General features: G+C 43.5%; 1 protein-coding gene across 1 annotated transcript in view; it reads left to right on the forward strand.

The window, feature by feature from the left end:
* The first annotated feature begins 865 nt into the window (after positions 1–865).
* LOC144104625 (cell growth-regulating nucleolar protein) overlaps positions 866–11,794 on the forward strand; it is a 44,477-nt gene continuing 33,548 nt past the window's right edge. Inside the window, exons 1-3 of the mRNA XM_077637786.1 lie at positions 866–1,565; positions 4,146–4,260; positions 4,774–4,881. Coding sequence (XP_077493912.1) covers positions 1,441–1,565; positions 4,146–4,260; positions 4,774–4,881 — 348 coding nt within the window. The 5' untranslated portion in view covers positions 866–1,440. The remainder of the gene's footprint in view (positions 1,566–4,145; positions 4,261–4,773; positions 4,882–11,794) is intronic.

The raw sequence follows: 11,794 nt of genomic DNA on the forward strand, positions 1-11,794 counted from the left end.
TTTACCCTTCCCTTACGGCGCGGTTCAGGTGTCCAACGATATATGAGACAGATACTGCGCCATTTCCTTTCACTCCAAAAACCAATTATATTATACAGTCGCTACACCGGCAACCTTGGGGCTATCTGAGCGAAACTGCTCTTGACTCGCTCATCTTTCTCCTACATTCAATTACACCTTTTCGTAGTCATATTCGCGGTTCCACTCAGGCCCACCTCTCCAAGGAAGCGTTTTCGCACAAAAGTCGTGGCTGGGCACGTCCACAAGTGTCGCACATCGCACAGGTCCGATGGAGCGTCACAGTGAGGGCACTTGTCATTCGCTGGCAGGTGTTTGTCAAGCCACCGATGTCCGATGATGTATTGAAGGGGTCAGAGCCGGCCCTGCCCAAACCCGTCACACGGACACCTCCTCCTCCCGATCAAGACGACAGGGGAGAGGGTCTGCGCCACTGATCTCCACTAGGGTCTGCAGCAACGCGATTGCCAGTAATTAGATCTCTGAACATAAACTCCTATTTTTTTTGCTATTTTCATGCAATCTTAAATTAAACGGTTGGCTTTCTTTTCTTTCTTTCTTTCTTTCTTGTTTATTTGAAGGAACAAGAAGAGCGTCTGGTTTCATGTTTGAATTTACGCGCTTAGTGTTGAAATGTTTGTTGCGTCCTCTCTTGTTCTTAACCCGTATCGATCAAAATTTGAACTTCTATGCGCAAACCTTAATATAGGGCACAGTTCTGTCCACAAGACAATCTGTAATTATTTGGATTGTACGCATAATACGCAAAATATAATTTTTCGTTTCTCCATGCAAAATATGCACCTTTTGCCATGTGATGCCAGTAGGGGCGCTAAAAACACCAGCGCTGCATTATGGCATCGCAGCTACATCTGGCTACAGCGCCTTGAATACAGTATATTTGATATATTCTAGGATATTCTAGGCACTGTATCGCAGCCATCGCAGCGTTGCCGGCTTGCTGCGTTTCGCTACAAGACACTGTAGTCTGTAGTTTCGCATGGCTCGCGTCGCTACGCAGCCTGGCGTTGCTAGCGTTGCTAGCGATGGCGTTACTTTGAAGCCATGTTGTAGATTCATATCTCTATATGATGTGCTACTTTTCCCACGCGTTTGAGCGTTGCGTGAAGTTCACACGTTGTAGTGGTTGTAGTTCTTACCTTGCCGGCAGCTGCTGAGGTTCGAACAGGAGCCGTAGGCGGTGCACATTCGGTTTGCGGTAAAAGATCGCTTTTGAAACGGCATTAATTCTTGAGCGCCAACTTTGGCTTGTTTTTTCGCGAGCCGATCATTCGAGATCGGTGAGTGGACTTCTTAGCACGTGTTCCTGCTCAGGTCTTCAGCCGATTAACCGCATTTTCACCATTCTTTTGGTATATTAGCTGAGGTGAAGGCGTTAAATAAAGACAGCCCGTGCTAAGCATGGTCGTTTTCACGTGCAACGCATGCGGCGATTCGCTGAAGAAGAATCAAGTAGAGAAGCACTACTATACCAAATGTCGGAGCTGCGATATGCTTACGTGCATCGATTGCAACAAGGATTTTTGGTAAGTTTTAAGTCAGATTGTCTCATCGTTTTATGGCAATAAGTGGTGGAAGCAGCGTCGTATCCTGGAATAATTTGCGTCAAATGATGCTTTTAAGCTGGCCATGCTGCCATTGTTCTTGTTAATGATTGCTCACTTAAAAAGTGTGTCCTACGTTGTACCACAATCTAAAAAAATCCCTGTGATTGATTATAGGCATTAGTATGCGTAATTTAGCTGAAAGGAGCCCGTTTTACTGCTGCAGTCTTGCGCGGTGGCTCTAGATGTGTCGGCAGGATTGTCCTGGCGGTGTTCTCGATGTATGGGTAAACCTTGAGTGCTTGTTTGTGCCTGGATCATTTAAAGTTGTATCATTTCAAAGTACTTTCTCAGCAGCAAAAGTTGTCGAAAGGGAATACTGAGCGTGGTCATCTTGTTGCTGGTGTGAAGGTGTTCACCAAAGTAACGAGACTCCCGTCATCCCCATCATAGGCTTGGTTGCGCCAAGTCACCTGTTAAGCTGATGAGATATTGAAGCAATCCAGTATCATCTCCATTATATGGCGTAGTCTGAATACTGTGATGTGCTTTATGTACTGTCTTTGCCCAAAGTAACTAGGCTGCCCTTACTGCTTCTCATGCCATCAGGAGATTTCTTATCATCCAGAGGAGGATAGCAATTGCTCAGATTCATGTCACACAGGTTATCCTTGCAGCTGATGATTTCTTATCATCCAGAGGAGGATAGCAATTGCTCAGATTCATGTCACACAGGTTATCCTTGCAGCTGATGATAGCTGTAAACTTCAGTGTTGCTGGCTTGCCGCAAGGCCACTTCCGAAGCCCTTGCAGCAGCTTGGTTACATTTGACAAAGATAATACTATCATCGGCAGGTTTGTCTGAAAAACTGTAGTGGCATTCTATGCAGCAAATAAAGCATCATAGTGCAGCTACTCTGTTAAGGGCACGTTGCTTGTGTTTGTGCTGCTTGTATGTCTGTGCAGATGCATTCGAGCTTAAGCATCATCTGTGAAATTCAATATCTGCTTTGAAAATTTTCACGGTTTGCTGCACAGAGCCCAGCTTGAGCGCTCTAAGACAAACCTGCTCATGGTTGTACGCTGACTTCTAGTGGGTGTAATTCGTAGTACTACAGACTAACATCAGCTTACGGTTGTAGGCGGCTTGCACATGATGTCACAGGCATCAACCATGTGGAGCACTGTGCGTAGCTTCTACTGTGCAGATTGGTGCTGTTGGCGTTAAGCAGATCAGAAAAACATGTTGGCTTTCAACTTGCTTCTGGTTTCAAACGTGGCAGCCGTTGTGACGTCTGTACAAGCCATGTACGAGGTGGTATCAAAATGTTTAGAGGCAAATTTTGTAACACGCCAACATAGGGCAGCACAAGCTGCACGCACAGTTAGAGGAAGCACTGACCTTCATAAATCAATTTTTCAAGACACTGTCCTGTGTACATCGGCAGCAATACAACTGTTGCTATTCCGAACACGTGCGTTACCATGTCTGTGATTTCATCATGAACAGAACAAAGCGCGAACGTGAAAGTCTGGGTGAAACTGGGCAAATCTGCCACAGAGACGTTTGGCATGATTTGGCAAGTTTACAGCGATGCTGCAATGGGTCGTACACGGTGTTTTGAGTGGCACACGCGGTTCAAGGGTGGCAGAACATTGTTGGAAGACGATGAGAGGTCAGAAAGGCTTTCAACGAGCTTAGCCTCCAAAATGTTGAAACCGTTCAGCAACTTGTGCATGAGGATCATCGGAGAACAATCCACAACATTGCTGTCATTGTCGAATTGACGTATGGAACAGTCCAGCCAATCCTCACACGCGACTTGAACATGCACTGTGTTGCTGCCAAGTTTGTCCCCAGCTCCCCCAGCTACTGACCAAGGAACAGAAGGAACACCGCATTGAAATCTGCCAAGAACTCCGCCAGCATGCCGATGATGACCTGTTCATAATTTTGAGGATCATTAATGGTTATGAAACTTGTATTTATGGCTACGACCCTGAGACGAAGCAACAGCCTTCATAGTGGAAGAGCCCGCAATCTCCACAACAGAAAAAGGCAAGGCGGGTCCACAGCTAGATGAAGCGCATGTTCATTGTCTTTTTCGAAATTCGCGGCATTATGCACTAAGAATTCGTTCCCAGGGGCTAGACCGTCAATAGTGAGTTCTACTGCCAGGTTTTAAGGCGTCTGAGGGAAAATATTTGGTGAAAGCAACCAGATCTGTGGTGTGCGAAAAACGATGCTTCATGACAGCAATAGTGGCAGAAACGTTGGGAGCGTTGTGTTGCTATGCAAGGGGATTATTTTGAAGGAGACAGTGTACAAATGTAGATAAATAAAGCACTGCCTTGTACACAGAGCTAGCCTTGAAATTTTTTAATGCAATCTTGTGTGCTGCTAACTTTACATGAATGACACCCATTTACCATTTGAAAAACTTCTTTTCAGTACCATTATTGCCCCCATCAACGCTATCCTTCAAGGCTTGCTTGTGTCAGCTCAGGGGCCGCAGTGTTGGCAGCTTGTAATCTATTGCCCTGCTTTCTTTGCTTAAACAGGGGGGATGCATACAAAGAACACATCAAATGTGTTACTGAAGCAGAACGATATGGAGGGAAAAACTTCAAGCCACCTGTGTTCAAAGGTGAAGTCAAGCAACAGGAGTGGACTGAAGTAAGCTCGAGTTTTATAAAATTTGTTCTGCTGTACCGATAAAGCTAATCAGTGTGAAGCTCTCATGATCACTGTTGTTATTCACAAGAACAAACTATTGACTTGGCAAATTGTATGTATTGTATGTAGCCTTCTCATGAATGAATTTCTTCTACAAAGTGATAATTGCTGGAGTATTGAACCACTGAGAACTGCGCAATGTTTTTGTTATACCCTTGTTTTCTTTTTTGCTATGGCTATGGCATTACAGGTGTTTTTTGTAATTATGGTAGTTCTTTTATTCTTTCTGGGGCACTGTATCAACGAGGATTTACTTGTTAGCCTAGTGCATCTTGGTGACGTTTGGAAGCATAACAAAGCACCGAAGCTCTCTTTTTCTTTACCTTTTTTATAAATTTGTTAATGATTAGGCTCTGCAACTGCTTTGCATTCTTCAGGGTATGCAGTGCAGGTGAATTGATCAATGAGCATTCATTCACAGCAAAAATGAAATTGCCAAATTCTGCTTTTCAGCTTCTCTCTAAAATTATTGCAACCCATGATGTGGCCCCACGTGTGCGGGGTGTCTTCGAGAGGATGCAGTCCTTCAACAATGTTCCCAGAAAAGAAAAGCCTTTTAAGGTAATACACGTTTTTTCACATTGGTGTTTGGCTAAATATTTGTTTTACACATAATTATGCTTATATCATATTGAATATTGTTGAATTGTTGAATGTGCATATTATTTATTTTTGTTTTGCTGAGCATGAAATAGGGGTGTCATGGTCATTAACTCTCTTGTAGGCTTGCCTGATTTTCCCTGTTTTGCTTTGTACATTTGTTTCTGCCATTTAATCTCTGGATGAAGAAAACGTAAAATAAATTTTTTATCAGATTGCTTCGTAAGGGCAGTAAACACCCTCATGTCATGCTGTCTACATTACATGGGGATGATGTGCTGAAGGTTCTGTAAAAATGTGACTTAACTGTAATTAGCTTATCACATTAAATTAGATTTAGATATTGCATTTTTTTTTGTCTAGGTACTCTCTTTCCCATGCTGTGAAGGTTTTTGAGGAAAAGGGATGGTAAGCTTCAGGAGGCCTTCATGATGTTCATGTTTTGTCAGGATTAGGACTGCATTGGCGACCGCAGAGATGGCCAAGTGGTTGAGCATTCGCCTCGCATGTGGGAGATGCGGGGTTCGATCCCCAGTGCCGCCGGGTACCCACCAGTGATACAATGGGTACAAGTTTTCCCCTGGTCTGGTGCTCGGCTTATTTAGGGTGAAATGCTTGTGAAATGGGTCTTTGACCCCACCTTGAGAAGTCAAAAATACCTTGTGCCATGGCGCTCTTTGGCCATAGATGCCCTTGCGCCATAGATGCCCTTGCGCCATAAAATTCCAAAATCCAATACAGGACTGCATTGGCTGTGATTTCCGTGGTGCTGCATTTTCCAGCAACCAGATAGGTTGAAAAACGCAATTGTTTCAAAACGTCGTCAATCCTGGCATTGCCTTTATATTGGGAAATTATCTTAGGTGGGTATAGTATAGCAATTGTTTCCCAGTTTTTCATCTTTTCAGTTTCCTGCTCTTTGTGATTGGCTGAAGCAGTGTCATGCCCTAGGCTTGAGCCAATAACAAAGAGTGAACACCGGACGTGGCGTCGCTTCAGCCAGTCACGAAGGGCGGAAAATTGAAAAATGGAATGGAACTGGTTTCAGGATCATTATACTATAATGGCATTAATTTTCATGTGCTAGCTACACTTTGTCAGACCCACTTTCCTCCTGAAACTTAAGGCCAATTTATTATTAATGTCATTAAATATGTCAATGGAAGGAAGGAATAAAAGCATTTGTGTGCTGTGTCCCGTGGTGGCGGTAACACATTATTTTTTTCGGTAACTTACTAGCGTACTCGTTACCATTTTGGAAGTGTAACGGGTGGCACACTTATGTTAACATTTTTCGGTAACGTGAGATGTCACGTTACTAGTTACTTTTTGTTCCAGTGGCCCCCCCTCCGCCCCCTTTTTTAGAAAAGAACACATCGCAGAGCACCTAAATTGATGTTGCAAATAAACATAATGTACAGGTGCTCTCGACGACCCTTGTTGAGTCTCGCATGCATGCCAGAAAACACCTGCCTTTGACGACGCAACCAACTAAAAGAAAAGGACAGAATACCCATCAAGCACGAAACATGTGCACGAACACGCATCCACACACTTGCGTTCACCTACCTCCCCTTCCCAAACCACTCACACACACAACTCTCTAAAGAGTGAAGCAGGCCGAGCATTTTGTAACATCACATTTTTCACAATTACTGTAAATTTGTTGAGAGTTCTGCGATGTTTTCTTTATGAAGTTAGAATTGATGAAGTGTCATTTTGTGTTTAATGTCACATTCAGAAAATGACTTCACCATGTGCCAGAGAGTTAAAAGCCATCACATGTAACTGTAGAGGCAACTTTAGGCTGCTGTAGCATTGCTACGCTCCTGCACATTTGTGCGAAGTATTTCGTTAAATCAGGATTTTGGGTAAAATCATTGTTTGGGCTAGAAGTTTTATATGAAATGTGAGCTTTATAAAGTTTTAATCATGAGTTCTTGCAGCGAAGACGCACTGATTAAAATTTATGGCCATGGAGTAACGGCAAAGTAACGTGCGGTACTTTTTTTTGGTAATGTTAACGGTAACGCGTTACCTTTTTTTGCAGCTAACGTAGAGCGGTAACGCTTTCCTTTTTTTTTTTAGCGCAACGAGTAACATATTTAGTTACTTTTTTTTGGTAACGCCTACAACACTGGTTGTATCTCATCACACCACTGGGTTAAGGCTCTTAATTCTTCAAAGTTTGATCTCTGTATGCCAGAGGTTTGCAAACAAGGTTCTGCGGAACCTCAAGATTACTTCGAGTGTTTTTTGGGGTTCCCCGGGTACCTAAATTCATGCATGTCTCAACTCCCATTTTTCTTTTACCCACTTTATTGTCGAACTAATCACAGTGTAACTGTTGATTGCAGACTGTTTCATTGGGCTGCCAGTCATTTAATTGGGCATTTTTAGTAGTACCGTGTATCTGCATGCTCCATTTTGGCATATATGTCAGGCTGGAAGGGATAGAAACCAAGACACGGGCAGTTCCTCCGCATGTTTTGAAAGCTGTTGGGGTTTCTCGAAGCTAAAAAGATTGAGAACCCCTGCTCTAGGCAAGGCACTTGAAATTTCAGCTCATATGCCTTGCAGTAGTGAAGCTCAAAGATAGCAAAGTGGCATCTCTTTGTGTTTCTCTTTGTGCACTAGAGTCTGTTTCATCTACCAGGAGAGGCCTATATACTTTTTCTTTGCACACCATACCTCTCAAGAATTAAAGTTTTTTGGTGATTATTCTCTTTGAGCAGTCTGTGCTGCATAAAAAACAAAGCCTAATGTCATACATGCTGCACTTGTATGGGATTTATCTCATCCGCCTGATATGCTGGTTAGCATAAAAAAAAGCTGTTGCCTTCTTGCACGTCATGTCAGTAGGAAAACTCTGAAGCAAAGTTAAAATTATGTTTCCACCTGTGACAAACTGCTTACTGTGTAGGTGACAGAGGGTCTTCTCTCATTTGTATGTCCTTGACTGTTTGTTCCACTGGCCTCACATGTCGTTTGACATCTTCGAGAGATTACAGAAAAGCCCATCGCAAGATGTTACATCATCACAGTTCCCCATTTAGCTGATTTGACCAACCAGAAACAATGACTGCTGTCAGCTTTGCTAAAACCTTCCACAGCTTTCCCAGCCAGTGCAAATTTTTGTGCTACCTCGTTAACTGTAAATTTAGAACATTTCAGTATCAAAGCACAAAAGGCATGACAGATCCTAAAAGTTCTTAGCACAAAACGTCTTGTGGCCAGAGCATTGAACATGTGGTGCACAGAACCTTGGTCACACACAGTTAACTAAAACTATGGCATGCTGCCATGTGCATTGGAACTACTGCTTTCTAAATTGGCATCAGTGCTTAGTTGTATGGTAACAATTTCTGTTTATCATAGGCTACTTTAAAATTTTATCAAAAGTGCAAAATATGCGCAGTATAACAGGTGAGCCTTTGTATGACCACTTGCTGCAGGACTTATTCAAATGCAGTTTTTGTCATCTGAATTGTCAGTGATCAGAAATAGCCCATCAGTGCTTCCAAGGCTTTCCCTCTCCTCCTGCAAGTTGCACTGTGCTGAAGGCACTACATAATTGCCGGCACTGCGATGTGCTCGAGATGCTTTGCCTGGTGACTGCACTTTTTGTTTTGTTTTCTCACATGCATAATTCAATTACTACCTGAGAGCTTTCCTTTTTCAGGATGTATTAGCAGCAGAAAAGAGATCATACTGCAAAAAAAAATTACGGAGGATTTTAAAAAGCACATGGATTACAAAATAATTTGTGGAGCAATATTGGGTGTCTTCCGTGCACCTAAAGCAGTTGTAATTTGCTTAAGTGTTGCTCAGCACATGATCTAATGACTTGAGAAGGTTGTTGCGTTTAAATAGTGTTTCAGGACCCATTTTAATATTTTTATTGCAGCAGTAAATCAGATATTAGATGCTTGCAATACCAGACACCAGGCAGGCCAATTTCACCAGCAGCTGCGCTACGCCACCACTGTCGCGATGCACACTGGGAGTTGTGGTACTCCGGCCGGTGGCTGTATCGGCGCGGTGCATGGCGTACGTGCGAGAAGCATGTCAAGTTTGCATTGCCAATGCTGAATTTGTGGGACAGTTGGGTTCACCTGAGAGTAGTCATGTCCGGCAGCTGCGCGAAGCAGAGGACCCTGGATTTTAAGAGCGTTAGCTCTTACTCATCACGTTTCGAGATTTCGTGAGGTCTGCTACAGCCCTTGATCACAGCGCCATCTGTGGCAGCAACTACTCACCACATTTCGAGATTTCGTGAGGTCTCCTACCGATGGATTGATGGATGGATAAGTCTGAACCCTTTAAATCGGGCGGTGGTTCAAGCCACCTAGCCATGACTTGTGAAATTTTACTCGTCTTGATTTTAGCCACTCATCAGATAACCTTCGTTTGGTTACTTCTACCCGCTTAAAATCTACCTTCCCTTCACTGTCCTTAAACCTTAATGCCTTGGATAAATCAGCCCCGCTGCTTTCCACTGTAGGGTGGAACCCTTTACAGAAAAGTATCAAGTGTTCAGCCGTTTCCTCCACTCCGCACGCAACGCACAACGTGTCTATCTCGTGGTACCTGACTCTATATGTCTTAGTCCGCAAAACTCTCGTCCTGACCTCAAACAACAAAGCGCTTCCCCTACAATTATCATAGATATTTTCTTTGGCAATTTCCTGCTTAAAGATCCCCAAGATCAAAGCGCCATCTATGGCTGCAACTAGAAAACAGTGCATCTCGCATTGAGACTTGTAACGCCATCTGCAATAGCATTGTAGAAACAACCACCTGCCATGTGTCAATGATGACGTCACAGTCCAATATGGTGGATAGAGGTGGAACTATGAGTATGATGAAATGGTGGCGTAGTTTCGGTCAGGGGATGAGATGGCGGCCATTAAAATTGGTTGTGCCCTCTCATCCCTTTCTCCCCCCCTCACCAAAAAATATCCTAAAATGGGTAGGAAAACTGTCCCGTTACGGGACCCTTATAAATGTGTACATTCGTTCCGCTATATATACTCCGACAACAACGGGCACCCATCCAGAAACAGTTGTATACCGAATTTGGTTGGCAAATAAAATCCTATGGGTTGTGGTATAGAAATAAAACCACAATTAAATAATAGGTAAGCATTGTACACATGCAATTACTAATTGAAGCGTTACCATATCGCATCGCAAGCCTAATTCTAGGCCCACCTTGACCCCCCCCCCCCCCCCCCCCCCCCCCCCCAAACGAAGCAAATTCCATTTAGGACTTATCTTGAGGGGATGCCACTCGACAATGGGTAGACGTGCATCGCAATTTCTCTGATAGATGGCGCTAGGCGGCGATTGTTCCGCTAGGTGGTGTGCGTGCACGTATAGCCGAGCATGGTGGCAGTCCACCCCATTTCAAAGGGTGTTACATGCCGTTTCTCGAGACGACTGCTGCGTTCTTCATCGCTTTCTTCATCTAGTAAACCAAACAGCTAACGCTCGTTACTTCAACGTCTTCCAGGCGGTGGCAGCTTTCTTTAATTTTTTCATATTCTCGGAAAGTAGAAAAGGTCCCCAAAATAGAGCACAGAAGCTGGTCATGAGAGGCAGCTCAAGAAGTCCTTTTCGGCATATTTAGCCGTCATGTCCCTCTTAACCAGTGCACATTGGCAGATGGTAAATTTTTAAGGTCTGATGCTCCGGAAAGCTGTTTACACGCTGTTCAGATTTCAGGAAGGCCCTTAAACTGTCATCAAAAGGAGTCGGTCACGTTTACCTTTGTGCTGCTTCGTCAAGCCATCTTTACTGCGATTTCTGCCCTATGCAAGGTTGTGGGTGAAGAATTGTGCGAAGTTTTATTGTTATATTCAGGAGTCCACGATGCATGTGTGCTTGATGCACGTGTTCACTCCTGATCCCTCAAGCTGCCATAGTAGCGATAGTGCTTTTTCTATTTCATGGAATGAGAAAGCGTGACTATGAAACTGTGGAATGTAGAATAATTTCTGGTTTTTTGTTGTAGATCAGTTTTGACCGTTCCATTTTAGCACCATGCCATTTATGGTGGAGCATCAGCCCCAGCTTAATCAGTATTTTAAAAAAAACGGCCATCTAGTGTTCACTCTTCAATTAGTGTGTTCAGACCTGCACTGCAGCATGAGAAAACGGTGAGAGCGAGTCACATTGGAAGTGCTGTGGTAGCAAAGGTTAGGTTATATTTTCCTAACTTAAAAAGAAAAAAATGCTTAAAAAATCTGCTCAAAAACCAACTTCTTGGTCATAGACATAACAATCATTCTACCCTAATCTGGCGCACTGAAAACCTCCCCGATTTGCTCCTCGTTTACTCATTTTACATTAAACACACGCATTTGTCACAGTTTGATGCCTTATTTTATTGCATGTTTAATTTTTAAAATGGTGCATTAGACATTAGAATACATGGATCACTACGCGGTGTTCACCTACGACCGCTAAATAATTTTTTAACTGACCACAATAATATATTTGGCTTAAGTGATGATGATTATTATGGATTTTTATGGTGCAAGGGCATCTATGGCCAAAGAGAGCCATGGCACAAGGTATTTTCGGCTAATTAAGGTGGGGTCAGCGACCAATTTTCCAAGCATTTCACCCCAGATAAGCTCAGCACCAGGCCAGGGGAAAGCTTGTACCCATTTTATCACCAGTGGGTACCCGGCGGCACTGGCTATCGAACCCCGCACCTCCCACATGCGAGGCGGATGCTTAGCCACTTGGCCACGGCTGCGGTCATTTAGCTTAAAGGGGCCATGACAGCCTATTTTCACGCATACCCTGCTTATCGCATTTAATTCTCAACTTGTTAAATTAAAATTCCTCCAAGTTTCAGTTAAAT

Source organism: Amblyomma americanum, chromosome 1 (assembly GCF_052857255.1).
Source record: "Amblyomma americanum isolate KBUSLIRL-KWMA chromosome 1, ASM5285725v1, whole genome shotgun sequence".
Lineage (NCBI taxonomy): Eukaryota > Metazoa > Arthropoda > Arachnida > Ixodida > Ixodidae > Amblyomma > Amblyomma americanum.